The sequence below is a fragment of the Falco peregrinus genome, chromosome 3 (assembly GCF_023634155.1).
Source record: "Falco peregrinus isolate bFalPer1 chromosome 3, bFalPer1.pri, whole genome shotgun sequence".
Classification (NCBI taxonomy): domain Eukaryota; kingdom Metazoa; phylum Chordata; class Aves; order Falconiformes; family Falconidae; genus Falco; species Falco peregrinus.
This window is the reverse complement of record NC_073723.1, coordinates 122,519,893-122,540,259: the sequence shown is the minus strand read 5'-3', so window position 1 is coordinate 122,540,259 and position 20,367 is coordinate 122,519,893. Positions and strand designations below refer to the sequence as shown.

At 43.6% G+C, this 20,367-nt stretch overlaps 2 protein-coding genes and 1 long non-coding RNA gene across 3 annotated transcripts in view; 1 reads left to right on the top strand and 2 right to left on the bottom strand.

The window, feature by feature from the left end:
* The window catches only part of MATN1 (matrilin 1), a 21,944-nt gene extending 15,116 nt beyond the window's left edge, over positions 1–6,828 (bottom strand). Inside the window, exons 1-2 of the mRNA XM_055798265.1 lie at positions 6,730–6,828; positions 3,236–3,582 (exon numbers count right to left, since the gene is read on the bottom strand). Of these exons, the coding sequence (XP_055654240.1) occupies positions 3,236–3,582; positions 6,730–6,814 (432 nt within the window). The 5' untranslated portion in view covers positions 6,815–6,828. The remainder of the gene's footprint in view (positions 1–3,235; positions 3,583–6,729) is intronic.
* LOC129783997 (uncharacterized) overlaps positions 1–16,432 on the top strand; it is a 20,266-nt gene extending 3,834 nt beyond the window's left edge. Inside the window, exons 2-3 of the long non-coding RNA XR_008746239.1 lie at positions 3,780–6,872; positions 7,675–16,432. This is a non-coding gene — a long non-coding RNA (uncharacterized LOC129783997). The remainder of the gene's footprint in view (positions 1–3,779; positions 6,873–7,674) is intronic.
* Positions 16,289–20,367, bottom strand: part of LAPTM5 (lysosomal protein transmembrane 5) — a 25,495-nt gene continuing 21,416 nt past the window's right edge. The window contains exons 7-8 of the mRNA XM_005235299.4: positions 17,902–17,994; positions 16,289–17,070 (exon numbers count right to left, since the gene is read on the bottom strand). Of these exons, the coding sequence (XP_005235356.1) occupies positions 16,996–17,070; positions 17,902–17,994 (168 nt within the window). The 3' untranslated portion in view covers positions 16,289–16,995. The remainder of the gene's footprint in view (positions 17,071–17,901; positions 17,995–20,367) is intronic.

Sequence of the window (20,367 nt, the reverse complement as noted above, 5' to 3'; positions counted from 1 at the left end):
TGATCAGCTGAAAAGTGGAAGGACAGAGCGAAAAGCATGTAGTGATTTTCTTTTCTTCTTTTTTAATGCCTGAGACAAACCATTAAAAAGACCACTACTATTCTGCTTTTTCAGATGTCCAGGAAATAAGGTTTCAGGGTGACAAAACAACTTCAGAATTCTTTGTACCACTGTCCACACAAACATTGCTGTGTTTGCCATGCTACTGCAGTAAACCACTAAAATAAATCTGATCTTTTTAAAAGTGTTCAAATACTTAAACTAGAGGCTCATTTGATCTATTTGCAGGACATACCAGCTCTTACGCATATTGAGATGTCAGGAAACCACAAGGATTGCAAGAGCATGTTGGATGAGCTGTCTGGCAGCCCAGCTGCAGAGCAGACGAGCAGGAAAATAGTGCACAAGGAAAGGGCTTACTTAAATGGTGTGGAAGAGATTAGTTAGCTAAAGATTGAAGCATTTTCATAGACAGCTCAGTGAAAATATCTCTTCAATCTACAGTAATGGTCAACACTGCATGTAAGGTGTCAGGCTGTATTTACAAAAAAATAGAGACTAATATTGAAAGTATTATAAAAATATTGCATAAATCAGGACTGTGTCCCAGTCCTGACCTAAATGTGGTCACCTTGTCTTAAAATAGACATTGGGAAATTAGGCAAAGACAGGAGAAGATAAATACGGTAAGATTTCTGAGGGACATGAATGGATTGCATAGCAGTCCTAGAGGAAATGGGATCTCTAAAAAGTTCCCATTATTGAAAGTAAACAATAAGAAAACCAGTGAAGCCAATGGGGGCTGTCTTCATGCAACTGGGCTGGAGTTCAGAGTCCTCCTTTAGGATCCTTCATTCATGACCCAGGTACCATTCGAAGTGTGGTGACTGGCCATAGGTTTCCTGTTTCTTGATTTCCCCCATCAGCTGGGTGAGGATCTGCTCAGTTCTGAGGCTGGCAGACCCTGGGGGTGTTGCTGGGGTTGTGTCAGGGTTGTGCTCAGTGAGGAGACCTGCGGTTTCAACTATAGGGTGTTCTGGCTAGGCAAAGATGGCAGGAGGGCTCTGCTGGAGACCTGCTGCCTTCCCACCAGCTCCACTGCAATGGGTTCACTGCAGGAAACATCTCTTTCCCCTGCAGTGCCTCAAACAGCCCTTCAGTGAAGCCCATGGAGAAACCAGGCAGCCTTGAGCTCTCTGAGAAATGAGACCTCAGGGCTTTCATTTCCAAAGCCTGTCTGAGAGCAGTGGGAGTGGGCAGTGTGGACTGCTGCTGACTCTTCGGTAGCCCTGCAGCAGACTCACTGCCACTGGGAAAGCAAGAAAAAGCAAAGCACACCTTGGCAACAACAGGCAGTTGCTCAAACCTCCAGAAAATACCAGATGTAGGCTAAAGGCTGAATCCACACTTAATGGCTTTGAAGCAGTTCAGTCGAATGAGAACAATTATTCTTGCACCTAAATGATTTTAAAGTTCTTTACTAAAAAATGATAACAATATAATATTAATAACACCTTGCAATTTTGCAATGATATCTTTTAAAGAACCTCAAAGAACTTGACAAATGAAACCAATGTTACTCCTTTTGAATAAAAAAACTTTGCAATTAGGTCTCAGAGTTCCCCTGCAAGAGCTGGGTTGTTAGATTTTGCACCAGGTGACTCCTGAGCTTGAGTGATGATGTGCTCATGATGGCTCATCAGGTGAGCTTCTCTTTCTGGAGCTGATTGCCAATGAGACTTAGTGGAAGTTTCTTAGTGTTTATTTTTCTCCTGATATTACTCTTGGTTTTCTTCCATAAAAGACCATGTGAGGATGGATTTCCTCATATTTGCAAGTTACTTATAGTTCAACACGGTGAGGGGGCACACAAGACATTTAATTAGATCATCCTTGTATGAAACAGCCTCATTTTTAGGGGTATCTTGTCAATTCCAGACCAGAAGAACCTTCAGGTTGCTGATTGTTGCAGTTGGCTGATATTACCTAGCATCTGTTTTTCACTTTTCAGTATCATTTCTGACTTGCCATCCCTGGGCACCTTTTCCATGTTCTGCTCAGCCTCCCCTAGAGCGTTACTAGCAGTGAAAGAAATGGAAAGTGGCTGATGTTCCAAAAATGCTGTAATCAGGAGAAAAATCCCAGACTTCCTCGCTCCAACAGTTTGGCTTTTCTCCAGGTGGTGGAAAACTCTGGTTGCTTGCTAACACTTCTGTGTATTTTTCTGGTCCAGCCTCATAGCAGAGAACCTGCAGAGCTGGTGTGGGACATGAGGGCCTAGAAAGTGTGTTCATGGTGTTTAGCTGAAGCACGTATTGTCAAGAATAGACATTCTCTGCATGCTCAGAAGAGAGTTTTCCTGATGACAGTCACTGGGCTGAGGTTTGGTTTCATTTATAGTCAAATCCAAAGGAATGAAGGAGGTATCTGGGGAATATCTTTTTAAAGGCTGAGCTTCCTGGGCAGGGAATATGGATCAGGAGCAGCGATGCCCATTGCAGCCACATATAGAGTTAAGCCAACCTTATGCCACAGGCTTAAATGCTAAGTGCTCAGTACAATCTGTGCACCTAAAGAGAATATCCAGAATGGAAAGCACAGCCATCAGCCAGCCTCTGAAGAACGGGAAGAGCAGTGGAGGACACTGAAACAGCACTTTGCTTTAGATCTGGGAATATAAGATATATAAGTGGATATACATGTAGATCTGGGAATATAAGATATATAAGCGGATATACATGTAAGTGGAAAGGGGCAACTTCAAAAGAAACTTTCAGAGCGTTGCCTCACTTTTTACTATGGTGGATTCTGAAGCATCTTTATTACAATACTTTGGGGAAGGTAAGCATCATTAATCCTTGTATGCTCATGCCTAGCAAACCTGGCTGAGATCATCATTTCATGGTGGTATTTGTGGCAGGCACACTGGAAGCAGGGAATCGTGTCCTGAAGGACAGACACTCCAGGCAGAGAGGAGAGCTAGTAAAGTTGGATTAGATTTACCCTGACAACTTCTGGCCAGCTCTGCCTAAAAGAAAGTTGAGCTTTGTTTTCAAGAAGAGCTGGGAGGTTTCCACCTGCCAAAGGTTTGCCCCCTTTGGCAATTAACCTCTGCTTGTCCCCACACCATCAATGCTAAAGATAAAAACACCTTTCCTCCTTTCTGATTTTTCCAACCACTCCATGATGAGTCACAAGAAAGAAGAAGCTTTCAAGAAACAGATAATTTGCTTACCTTATTAAAATTAGGAGACCTCACCCTGGCCCCTTCTGAGTCACTAAAAGCCTGGCTAATGGCAAACTGGATAGCCAGGCCAGTCATAGTCCCAGTGGAGAGCGGCTCTATCCTTTGGACTGCTTGCAGGAGCCCAGCTTTGGTTTGGTAGGTCTTGAGGGAGAACTCATTCTTGACAGCACTGGCATAATTGATCACACCCACCCGGGTGGAGTTGGGGCCCACATCCAGCCCCTCAATCACCCGGGACATGAAGACTTTGACTTTCTCAAACTCGTGTGGGCGCACACTTCGAGAGCTGTCAATGACGAACACCAGGTCAGTGGGTTTCGTTCTACACAGGGTGCCTGAAAAGGGTAAGGAGGGAGGAGAAAAATGAAAGAAAAAGGTGAAAAAATCGCCCTAAGAGGCAAGTAACTGTCTTGTTAGAGCAGCAGCTGAGGGCAGAGGACCTGCAAGCTTCAATACTTTCTCTACCTGTCTCAGAGAGGCCCAGTGAAATGACTTTTAACAATATTTCTAAATGTTCTTTTTCCTTTCACAGGCAAGCATCTGTAAGAAAAGCACAGTTATCGGTTGACAACATGTACTTCTGAGGGAGCAAGGTGATGAGATGCTGGCGCTGCACTTGTGGGAGCAGGTTACCCACTTGTCACCCGGTGCTACTGCGAATGTCTGTATAAAACTTAACAGCAGCATGGAGGGAGGAATAAAGTTGCGAACTGAAGCCTGGGTATGCACATCTGCATCAAAGTCTCTAAAGGCATCAGCACATTTTGGACAGGGATAAACGATTCACATGGATATTAATTAATCAGATTATGTCTTTGTCATGCATGACCAGAAGCAGGCATGAAACTCAGCAGTTCAGACTGGGCTGTGAATCAAGATGCCCAGATTAACTAGCCAATGTAACATGAACCAGCCTCAAGTTATAGTCTCATAGCTAGTGGCACTAATAATGAAATACTGTAACGCAGCACAGACCAGCGCCACTTTATTTCTGTGAGCTAGTGAGGGAGAATACAATAGGGAGATGTAGAACCATGTAATTGATAGTTAATCTCTACAGCCTCATAGTAAGACATGAATATCCACTGTCAAAAGTAAATGGGATAAACAGCAAGCATTAGCAATGCAAAAAGCTGAGTGATTTTTTTTTCTCATTTTCATGCTGGTTTCCATCTTAATTTTCAACGGTGGCAAAACATAAAAAGGGCTAATACTTTTTTATGATTTTCTAAATGAATTGTCCCATTTCCCCCACCAGATCTATAGCATTCTGTTCTCTATGGTTTTTTTGTCTCGTTTAGCCTATCTCTGTAGGAGCATCAAGTGCTCTGTTAATATTTGATTTCCACAGAGAGGGACTATATAGGTTATATCATAAAGGAGATTTCTGTGGACAGATTTTTAAATGTGAGCTTTTGGGCCAACAAATCTGTTCCAAATTATGACATAAATATTATAGCTAGGTCTCAGTGTGAAATCTAATTGAGCTTTCAGTCCTTCAGAAAGATGAAAATAAATACCCTGTGATATATCCATAAAGAATATAATCAAGTTAGTTTCCTGAGAGACACTAATGCTGAATCTGCCTCTGGTTCCCAGGAAGGTCTCTCTAAAGCATGCTGTGTGTAGAAGGGAAGCAGGCAGTGGTTGCTTTGTCAGTTGCTCTAGTTCCACTAGAATGCAATATAACCCTTTCCCATGTGGGTGACTTTCACTGTGCCACCAGAATTTGTTGCAGAGGAAGGAAAAACTCAGCTGGCAGTCTGTCTGCAGTACTGCAAATCCCTTTACCAGGGGTTGGTTATGCCCATTTCACAGGTGAGAAATGAAGGTACAGAGAAAGGCTCAAAGTCTTGCAAGCTGTTGCTCAAGAAATAAAGCACAGATTCCCCTTTGCCACTGTAACTAATGAATCGCCTCCATATTTTTTTTAGTGAGAAACCAAGGAATAAAAGTGTTTGTTTTCTTATTCCCTAGGAATAGTTGGATCCAATGCAAGTTTTGAGGTTTTGGTGGGGTTTTTTTATGGAAGCTCTGTGATTTTGCCTTAAATAACATTTTAAACCTCTTTTTATGAGAGTGAAGTATGTTTCTGGCAAGTGAAGAGAAAAGAAGAGATATCAGATGGGAGCTTTGGGAATTCAGCCTGTCTGGTCACAGCCATGGTCCAGACATCAGGGTCTGCAGAACAGGCCTTGGTTATTTCCAGGAGGTGAGAGTCAGACGTGCTTGCTCTGAATGACATCTTGACTCAGCACAGTTTATTTTAAGGGCTTAAACCAGAAATAAAATCCTCCTCTATTTTTAAAAATGTTCACACTTGAAGTTATTCAGGAATAGCTGAATTTCACGCACTGATTTAGCAGAAAATATCTCTTAGGGCATCTTTGCTTCCTGTTCATTAAAAGAACAGGAAACCTGCCTAGTAACTCAGAATTAAAAGGTGTTTATTTTAGAAATACCAATTGCTCACAGTAAGGCTGAGTTGAATGACCTGTCTGTTTAGTCTACTGACTTTGGTAGTGCCTAGTGGTTCTGCAGTGAAGATAAATCTCTCTTTCCAAATTACCAAGGAGAAACTGTTCAGTATATCAGAAAACTTCCCCTCATCACCCACTGCTAAGTCGGCAGTCACTGTCACACTTATTTTCCAATTGTCAGCCTGCCCAGGTATATGCATTATGCATCATCGTAAGATTGTTCAAACATTTTTAAAAGCCAGCAGTAACTTTTGCCTTGGCAATCTCTCCCGCGGTGAGCTCCCCTGGCTGGCTGGAACTCCTGGCAGCACGCTGCCCTTGGCAGAGGAGAGATGCTTCCTCGCCACCAGACCCTCCAGCCCTCCCCCTGGTATTCGGTACTTGCTGACACTAATTGCAGACTAGGAGTCACTGACCATGCAACTTAAAGAGCAGGCAGCTCATCTCCCATCTGGCTGCGTGACACCCCACTTGGAAAGAAAAACAGAGCAGGATTTTGCTCAAAAATGAATGAAGCAAAACCCGGGAAAGGCCCATCCTCAGCATCCAGACCCAGACCTTCCTGCTCGGTGAGGTTAACCAGAGCCTGGGGTGTCTGGCCAGCCCCTCCTCCAGCCCCCGGCAAAACCAGCCCTCTGCAGAGCTGTGGGGAGAAGTAGCTCTGGATGGCAGAAGAGAGCCCTTCTCCTGCCAGGGCCTCCTGCAGCTGGAAGCAGCAACCCCGGGGCTGCCTCTGTGCTGGGGGCCAGGCCTGAGCTGATGCCACCACCTTGGCTGTCCTCAGCACAGATCTCCTGCTTTTTCTCTAAAGCAGTCATGGGCAGAAGCAAACACATGTCCAGGTGTTGCTGCCTTGGGAAAACACTTGAGAAAGCTCCTTTGCTTCCCTGACTGATGTTGGGTATTTCTTCTTCCTTCATTTCCTTCCCAGTCCCAAAGCAGGCTGTGCCGAGGAGGTAGAGCATCGACATGCTGCATCCTGCCACTGAGCTCCCCACTTACCTCTCTGCTGTGGAGGTGCCCCGCAAACGCCATAGCTCTGGAGGAGAAGCAGCAAAGAGAGCAAGGCAGAGAAAATCCTGTCCATGGCTGTGGAGGAGCTGGAGGCTGGATGCAGAGTGGCAAGCAAGAGCTTTGGCCCGGAGGTATTAACCTGCCCTTCCTCGGGGAGGCATGGGGCCAGCCCCTGACACGTGTGAAGTACAGAAGCCCCGGGGGGGGGGGAGGCGGGGAGGGGGGGGCACACGGAGGGAGAGGGACAAGCAAGAAGGACTAGGAGAAAATATTTCATGACAGTGGGGAGGGGGAGGATATCCAGCCCTGCTGGCCCTCAGCCCCTCCACAATGGCTTCATTGCTCAGCAAAGGGGATGGGAAGCTATAAAGAGACCCATAATGGCATGGTATGTGGGCAATCTGGGACCATAACAGTGGGACCAGTGAAACCAGCCCTGGGGAACTGGGGTTAACCTGTCAATCACCAGCTCCTGTCTGAAAATCCTGGGCTTTGCCACAGTAAGCAAATGGTCTGCAGTGTGTCAGGCTTGTGTCCTTCCCTTGGCATAGCCTGGGGAGGCAGCGGCGGTTGGAGGGGGGCACAGGAATAGCGACACACAAATCATCTCTCAGTCCCCATGTTTGCCAAGTGCTGGAAACCAGCCTGTGCAATCAGAGGGTTTTTTTTCCTTGGCTGAATTTGCAGGCGATTGCTTGGTGGCAGGAGGAGGGGAGAGGAAGAGGAGAGTGGGGCTTGGGGAGGCATGCATGGAAACGTAGGATGCAGAACAAATTTCTTCCTGTAGGAAACAGTTACTGCTGTATGAGGCTGTGCCCCCTGTGCAGCAGAGCAGGGAGGGAAAGAAAGAACTCTGTACCCTAAACTAGATAAATAGACAAGAAACTCAGGATAGACAAACAGATTATCATCAGTTTGATTTATTTTTTACAGCATAGCATTCAGGTCTGTACACACGAGGGAGATGCAGCTCCTGCCACAAAAAGCTAATAAACTAAATCAACGAATAAGACTGATGATGCTGCAAGTGGGCAGAAATCCAATGTTTTATTTATGGAAGAGAAGTAAGGAGATTTAGTTCCAGAGTAAGATGAATTTAATGAATTTAATGAATCATGACAAAGCAGTGCATCTATTTTCTTTTTTTTTTAACTACTGTATTACACTATCGTCCGTTGATTAAAGCCCTTCTCCTCTGATGGATCAGTCTTTGCTTACCTTTCCAGCCACACACCCTCGGAGCACTCATCCATTTCATCTGCATTGTGTTGGTACAGCACCGTGGCAAACTACCTTTAATTCAAAACCCAGTTTCTCTTCCCTTACCCAGAGTCACTCTTTACTCCAAACGTTCTTCAACAGAGACTGAGACCTCCTGTGGAGAAAGGGTCTTTGATTACGGAAAAAAGGGCCTGTCCTCAGTGAAGTTACCAGACTATTCTTAACTCTTTCAACATTAAAACTATTAATTAAAATATTTAAAGATGGCTGTGTTCTCATGCAAAATCAGCACGGATTTGTCCTGCTGCTATCTTCCCAAGTACACACCATCAGTCACAGGCTTTCAACCATCTCTGGAGCTAGCTGGAGATTTTCTAGGCATAAGGAGCAAATGCTTCAGATGAGCTTTTTTTGCTCCCATTTTGCCTCTTTCTGTCATTGAGGCCCGTTTCCAAGCTTTGTGGCACCTTCCTTTACTTGCCTGCTATTTCAGAGCCCCTGGGATTAAAAGGACGCTCATGCAAGATGTAAAAATTGCAGATTATGATCATGGAGTAGTATAGAAAACACACGCAGACCTTCATGTGTACATGTGCATGCACAAAAAGCCGGGTATAAAAACTTCATGTATAAATGCTTATGCCTATGAACGGATGCATAAATATATACACGTATGACCATACATGCATGTATGTGTTTAGGTATATAAATATGTATGTGTGCACATATATACAGACACAAAACTCTTCTCCATGCATACTTTTCATGGATGTGTTTATATATGCATGGATTTAGATGAGTGCCACTATGTATAAATACTATTCACTAATATCCTCATGTGCTTATATGCACACAGGTATGTTTGCTCCCAAAATATATAGAACAGCTACAGCCATACATTGACAACTGTTAAGGAACAAAGTGAGATAGAATCATAACATTTAGGAGATTTTATCTACAGCCCTGTCTACGATGGGGTTTCTCCTGTTGCTCTGGCATCAGTACAAGGATCTACTGGTGCAGACAGTACTTGCTTGCTGTGAATAGGGATCATTCAGAGCCCTCTGTAAATAAAGACTCTATGGCTGTTCTTGCTGAGGAAAATATAAAGTTTCTCTGTGTCATTTTGCTGTTAATTAGCAAAGAAAGAAAAATATATTTCAGGTGAATATTTTTCACTAGCAGAGGTTGTGGCACACAAGCAACACTAAAGCTTTGAAAATAAGGTGAGAGGCAAAGGAGTGCTGGCTACTATAGGTCTGCATTTATACCTCTGTAAAAGCAATGTTTACTTTTAAAATATGAAACATATTTTTTACCCAGGCCTCTGAAAATGAAAACACTGAATTCAATATTTCAAGAGGAAAATATGCATTTAAAGCTCTTCCTGAGCCTGCTTGCAACGTAAACAGTCAAACCATTAATGGCTTATGCTGGCCACAGAGCAGCCCTGCCATTCTGTAGAGCCGCTTCATGTGTAGCTTGTAGGCTTCATGTGTCCTGGCACAAGGAAGGTCTGCCTCCCCCTCCAAGGCATTCATGTCCATGTCTCCTTAGTAAAAAAAGTGCTTTTAAATACCAGCTTCCCTCTTTCCTCCCACTGCTGGATGGTCAGCAGAAGATCCTGGTCCCTTGCTCCTCCTGAAATCAAATGCTTCAGACTGATGGGAAATTGTTGTGCATAGCCAGGGAGGTTTTTTCTCCAAACAATGGTCCCATTGAATTATTATCTGAGTGCAGATGGAGAAGAAAAGGTATGTAGATGCTTTGTATCAAGGCAAAGAAGGTGCCAGGGGAAGACAACACCTGAACCCATATGGGTTTTTCTGACTTGGGTTTGCACCCTGGTCCCTCGCTGTCCACATGTCTGTTCAGATTATGACTGTTGCATCATTCTCAGGCTGGACAAGACAAATATTTTTTTTTTTTGAGAAATCTCCAGTACAAAGTGGGATTATCTGCTGTGCTGATACCAGCACTATGGGTAAAAGCATGTTGCTGAGCATGCTACACGGCTGCAGCCTCAGCGCTCCTACCAGTGGGTGGGCAGAGGGGCTGGAGCTGCTGGGGCCATCTTGTCCCCACTGGTGTGAGACCATACTTGCTGATGCCCATTGTTGGATTGCCAGCTCAGATGGATGAGCTTGGCTGAACTGAGCTTGGCTGTACTAAGCTTGTCTGCAGTGTTTGGATGTCACAGCATGGATGAGCCATGTTTAATACCATGGCAGTGTGAAGCTCACTGTTGGAGTGCTTAAACTGCTGGGAAACTTCAGCTGGAAAATAATATTGTAAGTGTTTAATGGGGCTGGAGAGCCTCGGCACTGCCCTACCAACTGACACAGCCTCAATCCAGCCAAGGCTGCTACCTACAGGTGAATGAGACTCCATTAAAATAAATGCCTTTCCATAGGCAGTAAGGTCCAGCAGAAGGCTCTAGTGGGAAGTCAGGACATGCAGCTTGTCCTCCCCAACATGACCAGTCAAGGAAGCATCATCCTCTGCTCCCAGGCAAGAGTGAGGTTTTCCTTTGCTGGCTGGTGACTGGAAGCTCTGTGTGATGCCCCATGCTTACTACTGCAATGGTCACTGTGCTGCATTCTCCTTTGAATCCTTCCTTGTTTTTCTAAGAGCTTTTTCCTGGTTTGTAAAATCCTGATGGTAAAATACCACTCTGATGGGGGCCTTCATTTTTTTGACTGTCAAATCTGCCAGCTTTGGGATGGGCCAGGAAAGAGCAAAGCCCAGTTTAAGAATAAGCACTATAAGTACTAAAAAGCAAGTGCATACTGGTACAGGCAGCATTGCAGCTGGGAGAGGTGGGAACTTCTCATTTGTTATAAGACAAGCAAGTCTGATAGCATAAACTGTATAAATGCAGATTCTTTCTCTATTCCTACATGTGTAACATTTCACAGGAACATAGATCAGATGGGAAAAGCCCCCAAAAATGACATTTTAGTTTCAATAATGGCAGACATGCTTTTTTTTGATTTGGCATTTTACTTTTTCAGTTTGTTTTGCTCAAGTTTTATTTTAAAGCAGTGTTTTAATTTTGTATTTACATATTTCCAATAAACATACCATTACTACATTTAATATCTTAGTAAAAATTTCACTCTGTAACAAGCCAAAATGAGAAAATCACAATGAATCAGTCCCTGAGGAGTTTCCATGCAAATGACCCAGAAGAATGTGAAGGTTTTCTGTGGGATAAAAGGACATCAGACTTCAGGGATCTCAAGACATTTCCAAACTTCAAATAGAGTTCAAGCAGAAGGCATTTAAAATATTGGGGGTTTCTTTTTTATTTAAAAAAAAAAAAGAAAAAGCACAGTGTTTGTAGCCCTGGCCCGTATATACTTCTTAGAAGGGATCTGGAGATGCAGCTAAGTCATGCTAGTTGAAGCAGCAGGGCAAGAAGAGGGTTGGGAAGGGATAAGAAGCCAAATCCCAGGTAGTTTACTGTTGATTTTTATTTCATTCTAAACAAACCTGTTAGTTGTACTAAACACAGCTTTCTTGCCCTCCAGCCACCACAAAACTCCAAGGTTTAGCAAAATGCTCAGTAATTTTTTTGGCTTTTTCAGGCTTTCTTTTATGTTCCCAGGTGAGTGTTTCTGAGCTGGATTCACAGCCTCCATTTTTCATATACTCAGAGAAACGGTGGCAAAAGCTGCCATTTAGTCAAAGCTCCAATTCTTGTATTTTATCCCCACGGTGTTTCTATTTCAGTTTGTTTCAGGGACTGGAGGAGTCCCTCCCAGCCTGCTTCGTTACCTGAAAGGATATTTACTGCACTGCCACTGTATTGCAAAAGTGATATTTACAGCAGTGGGATCAGGGAAAAGCATAAAACAAATGGTTTAAAGGGTGAAAGACTGGGGAGAAATGAATGTTTTTAAATATAACCCTTTTGATAACTCAGGTTCAAAAGAACTGCTGTTTATCCTTTAAGCTGCAAATGGCTGGCAAATATCCTTGTGCTCTGATACTGTAAATAGTAAATGCTGTTTATGGCTAGTCAATGTTTATGTATTTTATGGGTCACATTTATTTCAGAGGGATCATTTTTTATTTGCTGTGTTAACCTTGCCCACATCTTCCCCCTGGGACCAAGTTGCCTCCTGGGCTCTGTTCCTGGCTCTCCCGCTGACCACCTGCAAAACTTTGGGCAGCTCGTGTCCTCCCTCTGTGCCTTGACTTCTCCAGCTGGACAGTGCCACCGACAGCACTGACCTGGCCCAGAAGTCCCTAAGGGTATCTCTGCCCTACTAAATGGCTTGAATGAAACAGTACTATAAGACTTACTTGCAAAGATGAAGGTCACCGTGCAGGCAGCTCTTTATCTTTAAGGTGAATGAGCCAAGATACCGGCTGGGTCAAGCCAAGCTGTACAAGAAGACATCCTACCAAGGTAGGAAGATGTGGGAATACAGATCATCCAAGAAGAGCAACATCCTTGCAAAATAACTTTCATGAACAGAAATGTTACAAAAATCCTGTGGGCAGACACATGGATGAGAGAGATCCTCAGCTGGAGTCCATGGGGGAGGTTGGCCTGACGGATGAACGCACAGACAGAAAGCCAACAGCAGCAAAAGAATTTGGACTGATGCATGACCACAGTGCCAGTTTCTGTCATTCTGGGCCTACCACTGGGGACAGCAGTTGCAGCAACTTCATTCAACTGATACAAGTGAGTAATTATCTTAATGAACTGTCTGCAGGCAAGCTGAAGTGAAGCCTGTTTTTTTTTATGTTTGATTTATGCAGTTATAAAGGTACCTGTCCCAGGCGCTAGGGTCTGAATCCTGGAAGGTTTATAGGTGTCATTCAAATCAGCAGGAACCAAGGCAGCAAGAAAACCAAGAAGGGCAGTGCGGTCCCTGTGGTGCAGGACAGTCTGCAGTGACAGACTCCTGGAGAAATGCTACATATCCATCACCCGGGATTCCCTCTGCCGCTACAGGGCAGTCAGCGCACTGGCTTACATCAACTCTAGGAGATACCAGGGAATGCTGCCAAGCTGCTGTCTTTGCCCTCTTCAAGGTCTATTTATACCCACTCACGGGCATCAGAATACCCTTGAGATAGGAGAGACCTTTCCATCACAGTGGACGCTATGAGTTGACCTGCCTGGGTTTGAGCACAGCTGTTCCTATTGCATTATGCATTATTTTTGCCAAGTCACTAGCAGCTCCATCATGCTTCTGGATGCCATTTCAAGGTCTGATAGAAGTCAGCACCAGAAAAATGCTTCTGACACTCTGCAGGCTTTACTGACACTGTATTTTCTGCCATCTTTGGTGCTGTTTAACATCCAGGAGGATTTGTAGAATCCAAAGTTTTACTGAGTTTTGACGTCAAAGAGCCTCTCACAAAATTGTGTGGCCTGAATTTATTGCTGGAGCAACCTGTGCTGGTTACCTTCACCAGAAATCATGTCCCATCAGTGGACAGGTTGATGAAATGTTTACCTAAAAGGCTGTGAGAGGCGCGTGGGAGCACTGCCGGTACATGACTGGTGTTTGCAGCATTGTCTCGTTGGGAGCAGCCAAAGGCTGAGGGAAGAAGCCTTGAGGAGGTCTGTCTGGTGCCAATAAAACAAAACACTTCTGCAATGGCATAGAATATAACTCCAGCCATGAGGACTACCTGCCGGTCTCTAGGGTCTTGCTTAGACCTTTAGTAGCTCTCTTGCAGTCTTGGGAACTGAGCCTGGTTTTGAGAGCAGACCAGAATCTTCATCACACATTCTGCAGTGTCCCTCCCTCCTCTGACTGGCTTCATGATATTCCATGAATTCTTTTCCTTTCCTTCATACCTCAATTTCCCTTTCTGTGGAACAGGGAGACCAGTGTTTTCTTGTTTCTTTTTCAGAGCAGAGAGAGAGGTATGTCTTCTCCACTTGAAAGCCCTGGCACCAGAATGCCTAAAAAAGAACAAGGCACCAAACAAAGCAGAAACTCTGAAGCAACACACAGACACTCAAAGCAAAAAGTCTTTTTTTCCACTGGAGCTTTTGCTCTGTGTCAGATGGGGGAGAAAAGGCACAGTCAGTCAGGTAATCTAATGGCCATCTCTGGAGCCCTGGAGCACCTCCACCACCATGAGATGCTGCTGCTAAGGTGGTCAGGTCCCTCTAACATATCTGTTCTGCCAGTGCTGAGATCATCAGCTCAATCTACTTTCTATGTCAAAGAATTGCTGCTCATCTCTGCTGCATTGGGAAAGAGCAGCAATGTATGCAGCAGCATTAAGCATACGTGTGAACTGGTTCTCAGCCTGCGTTGGAGAGACTTAAATTAGTAAATCAGTTTAGAGAAGAAAAAACAGTATAACAGTTGCATATTACAAAGAGTCTTTATCAGTCTCAAAACCAGCATTGATAGCACCACCGTCTGACTTACTAACAGGCTTGGGACAGCTTGTGTTCAGTTTGTGTTGGCTAAATTATCTAACATTTCAGCAAACCAAACCCACTTCCTGTCTAGGACTCAGCCCCTGACCTGGCAGGAAGCTCACAATAAATCTATACATTTTATCAGATTTCAGGGGGGATGTGAGCCAGACATTCACAGGGAACTATTCCGAGCTCTGGAGAGAAAACACTGCGTGAAGCAGAAGGGTCTTCTGGCTTGCTAAGAGCCTTGAAACATCAGGATCATTTAGAAGATCAGGTGTGTGCCCAAAGGCTCGACTCTTCATACACATTGAAACAAACCCTGTCTCTGCAAGAAATTCGTTGAACATACTTTAGCTACTTCAGCTGTATTATCAGAGTCAATTAAACCAAGAAGCTTAGGGGTTGTTTAACCCTGCTGCAGTAACGAAATAGCCAAGAACATTATTAACGGGAATTTAATTGGAGGTAGAATTTGAACTATTTAAAGAGATGGAAAAGGATTTTTAACACAATGTAGTTGGATCACATTGAGGAGCTCTCTTCAGGTTTAGAAGCCAAGTGAAACGTTAGCATTTCTCTGAATGATGTTTTGGGCAGACGGGGTTAACAGGGTGTTGGTCAATGTTGGCCCGCAGAAGGCACCCCAGTGCTGTGATGGCTGTCACACACAATCTCAGCAACTACAGACTCTGAAGAGGAATCTTAAAGGAAGGACTGTGCTTTCAGATACCTCCCTAAACAAACAAGGAGAGAAGCTCCACCCAAGCGTCCCATCTCCAGACCTGGCTTTAAGTACTGCAACCAAGGGAGGCAGGTAGCTGGTAAGAAATGAGAAGCAGAAAATTTCAGCATCCAGCCTGGTCCTGAAAAGGGCTGGCAGGTGATTTCTGGAAGGTTCTATAGGCTATTGTTTATTTTGTTTCAAAGATAATGGTTTATCTCTCCACTTAATTAAGAAAGAGACTGGGCTGGTCCTTGATGCAGGAAGCTGGGCTCTTCACATGCTTCTGCAAGGTTGTCTGCTTGAACATTGGGTTGTCTCTTGCTCTTTGATCAATTAAATAATTGCCAGATTTAAGGCCAGAAAAATTCTTTTCTGCTTGAACAATTTGAGGGGTTTGCACTCTTATGAGTGATTTTAACCATGTTTAAAAGTACTAGAGGCATTAAGAAGTTATTCTGGTATACCCTTCCAGACTTTTTGTCTGTTGTTGAGTATCCTGGTCCCCAGCACGAGGGAGATGAAGCATAGAGAAAGGGAATCATCACCCCTATTCAATGATGAGAAAACAAACTCAAAAGTGTACAAACAACATCATTATCTTCATCCCCATATACATAAATACATATCCAATGAAAAAAGCATGAAGCAGCACTGACATTTCTTATTTATACTTTGGCAGATCTTCCCTTGAAGCTGGTTGTTGTGTTCTGTTCCAGAGCAGAAAAAGACCCCAGCCTGTGGTCCACACTGTAGATGATGCTGGAATCATCATTACTGAGCAAATTACACTTCCATACCAAGTTGTTTTAAAAAGCAGGCAACAATCCAAAAAAGTAAGCAGCTGTTAAATTCCAGATCCCTTTCATCTGTCATCAGAAATACTATTCACTAACATCTACAGAGACTGACCTGTGCAATCAGAGGCAGCAGCGTGCGTGCCACGGAAAGCAGGATATTTATTGCTGGTGATAATGTATGAGAGGAAGGAAAAGGCAATTTCGTCTGAAAATATAGGTAGATTGACTGTTAGAAATACCATCTTTTCCTTTGCGATCAGTACACACATAAGATAATGTCAGCCTAAGGCCAAAGTACCATTTTTGCTAACTAATTTTTTAGAAAGTAAACTATTCCTTCATTGTGATATACTTCAGACAGCAAGTACAACATCATTCCGAAACCAGACAGCAAAGTATTGAAGCCATTTTTTTAATTGAACCTAATCAAGTCACACTAAAAGCACAAAAAAAAAAAAAAAGCCAACAGGTATAAAATGGCAGAGCAATACTGTGACAATTCCAGCATGTTGTATATTCTGGAGTACACACTAATAATCATCATCATAAGCAGACAGGATGAGAGCTGCATTGTTGTTCATTTGAAATCTTCATTCTTTTGCTGGTTGCTTTCGCATAGGGTCCTCATTAACAGATGCTGGTTAGCAGAACTTCAGGGTTGGACTATCTCAGCAAAAAGGTTCTTACCCATTTTCACCCCATTCATTCCACTGCCTAAACATCTCAGCTGCTGAGCTGGATGCTGGACAGAACAGAAACAGCATCTAGCGTAAAGCTAGTCTGACAAGGGATTCAGGCCAGTGCCTACACTTGACATTAGCCATGTCAGAGGCCAGTTGTGGGAACCTCTGTGGTGCCTGGTGCCAAGTTTGTTAAAGTCAGCACTGCAGCTCATTAGTACCAGGTCCAAACTGCCAGTGCAGAACAAGGCACCAGCTCCAGTGGTTCACCAGCACTCCTTGTAGGCTCATGAAGTGAGATGGATTGTAATAAGCATGATACTGCTATGAAGTAAGGGCTTCTTAATGAAGCTGGCTATCTGACAGAAGGGGTAAGAGGCACCAACAGCAGTAGAGAAACCATCTTCCGTCCATGACCATAGCTTAGATTGCTACACAGGGTGGTGGGGATTCTTTGGAAGGCAGCTCTAAGGCTTCCTCATACGATGGCAGGACAGCCTGAAAAAGACCATTAGTTATGCTCTGAGGATCACACGAAGGGCATCAAGTGGATTTGATCTTGCATGTGTTTCTCTACCTAGTTCAAAGCAGGGTAAAAAAAACCCACATGGGCTTTAAGACAGAAGGGGCAGAAATGCAGAAGTGTTAGAGGTCAGCAGCACTTTATAACCACTCTGCTGCAGGGGCACACACTGCTGGCAAGACAAGGCTCATCATATTTGCCAAGTTTCACAAGACAAATGCCCACACTTAGCATTCCACCTTCTTCCTCTTTACTTCTCCCCCATCTTTACAGTATCTCTTATTTTTGGAAGGTCTTCAGTATCTTTCCATTGTGTCAGAGTGGTGGACCCTACTATTAAAGATCATCAGTAATCTAAGGACGGACACTCAGATTCATTATCTAACGAACTACTAAGATGAAGGGCAATGCACTGAATCTCTCAGACAGTGATCCAATGAAAGGTGAAGACAAAGGACTTTAAACAAGGGTAGCACTATCAGGCAGAGCAACCAACGTTCAACTGCAATTGCAACATTCAACACATCACTGGATCAGACAGTACAGGTGGTATATTCCAATTTTTCTGCTTTGACTGAAGCCTGAGTTTCAGGTTTCTTGCAGATACCACTGACTTTGAAAGATTTTGTACAAAAGTAAAGTTAAAGGAGTATAATTGGAAAGTGATTATTAGTACCTGTTAATGCACATTTGAAGGGTTGACCTATCTCTCAAACCACCAAAGAAGCAAAATAAGGATTATCAGGCATCTCCTCAGTCTAAACCATGCCTTTTCATGGTGTAACTCTGAAGCAGTCTTTACTCACCTTTTCAGCTGCTTGTGGGTCAACTTTCACCTCCTCTCTCTTGCTGGCTTTAACATACTTAAAGCAGCTTAGGACGCATTTGAACATATAGGCCTGAAAAGGAAAGGGGAGTCTGCTGTTGCACTGCAAGTCAACAAGAGCATTTCCACTTTTGCATCAGCTTGCTATAGTCCTACTCTCCTCTCTGGAGGCAGGAGCCTGGGACCATGTGTCCCAGGGCCTTAAATCAGCCTCTCTTGATCCTTTGCTGGAGAGGTGACAACTCCATCTGTTCAGAACAGTACACTGGTGTGGGAAATCAATAGGACTAGTAATACCATTAAATACAGAGTCCATGCTTAAGACCTCTGAGAGTGCAATGTCACCAGGTAGGAAAAGAAAGCATGTCTTTCATGTAGTTTTTCTGAGCAGGCTACATAGTTTGGATGTCTCAGAAAAGCACCTTGGGCACATCTACCTCACAGACATCCAAGGCTCCCTGGTCAACTAGAACTGACTTGAAAGGTCAGCTCATTCAACAAAATCTGATACTTGCAATAGTCACACTTTTCTGACAAGACCACCTTGCACCTCACAGACTTACAAGGTGCAATAAATAGAGCTTTTCTAAGAAAAATGGAACAATTGATGGATTGAGGCACACGAAAATAAGCAAGGCCTGTGAAACATACCGTATTAAATAAATATTTTCCCTACTCTGCACAGTGAGGCAAAGTTGTGTGCCTCTTATTTTTATTGGCGTTAGAGTCTACTTTATAAACAGTTGCATTTTCAAAGGAATGTAGGGAGTTATATGCCCCAAACAAGCTATGTGGCTTAGGATTTCCTAGAACAATGAGGACTGTTTGTCTTGACACGAAGCCAAGACAAAGAACAGGAACAAGGAATGAAGTATCTGAGTTGAAGGAATCCATCTCTCAAACACATTTCCAGAGATGAGGAAGTAAATCCAAACTTTGACCACCTTTAGGGAATACTGCAAAAACCTTCCCCCTTCCAAAAGCCTCTTCATACAGAGAGCAAACATGCAAGACACTGAAGCTGTCATATAAACTGTACAAAAAAATCCACTGATCTGCAAAAGAAGCCCCAATACACTTTTAAAAAAATCATACAACAAAAAAACCCTTTCTTTGATTTTTATTCAGGAAAAGTTTGCTGCAGAGCCAACCCAGTATCTACACCAAGTTCAAAGAAGTTGACTTCAGTTAAGACTGCTGCAAGTAATAGCAGATTCAAGCAGAATAACATTAGTATGCAGATTATATGAAGGCAGTAAGTGACTTGGGATTATCCCATTACCAGCTAACTCAAAACACTCAAGAGTCACTGAAAGATACCCTTCTCCACACAGAACTGAAGAGGGAAGACTTCTCTGGCAGCCATTGACATAATAAGGGAATGGGAAGCTGGTCCCACAGGTCATAAGTGAGCCATTTCAGACGTAATTGTGTTAAACCCTTTATTTCCCATCAGAAATATTTTATTCTCTTTGGTTTCTATGCTCTTGACTTTACGAAACCAAGGTGAGATAAAGATTACTTGTGGATACACAGATCAGCAAGTGAGACTGCCCTAATGATGCTATGAAAACATCACCCCTTCTCACCCTCTGCCCTTTGAATACTTTGCATCTCCAAGGATCTTAGATTTGACCAACTCATGATATCACATTGAGGTTCTACAAGTAAATGTACTAACAGCCACCACACTGGTAAGAGCTGTGAGGTTGCATGGAGAGACTCCTGCTTTGCAACAGGGCATGCTCCCTGCAAAGGGTAGTGATACATGAGAAAAGGAAGGAGAGGAGTACGACCATCCCTCTAGCATTGTCAGAGAAATCTACAGCTGAAAGGGTGAGTAAAGCCTTGCGGGTCTCATATGAGGTCACTGGCAGAGGTGTTAACGGGGGCAGGTGCCCCATCTCTTTTCCATCTGACAGACCACCTTTTAGCTGAATGATGCTATGGTGTGGGATGCAGATAGCTATGTGGGGACAGTAACTGCGAGTTGGCTGGCAAACAGCACTGGATACACAGAAACCACATTTTGGTGTAAGAGGAATAAAGGCTTGCAATGGGTCATTAAGCAAGTCAATTTATGCAAAAAGATCCTGGACTAGTGCAACCTATTTAGATACTACCTTGGTGTGAGGCATTCAGTGAATTGAAAATTATACACCCTAAATTGGTCAAATGGTCTTTTTAGGTCTAAAATGTTTCATGTTGCCATGTTCCTCATCAGATCTTTATCACCTGGGAGGAACTCTGTCATGTAAATGGTTTTGCTGCACATGAAATAAGAGAGGGATTGTCACTGATTTTAAAGGAAGGAGTTCCTAATAACTTGTTTTGGGGAGTTTAGCAGGCCAAGGAGTGCTTGTGCCTGCCCATTGTTGTTTTAATTATCCTCCCCCCATCCCTCCCTCCTACAAACTCCAGTGCAAAAAGTCATTGCAAGTTAAGC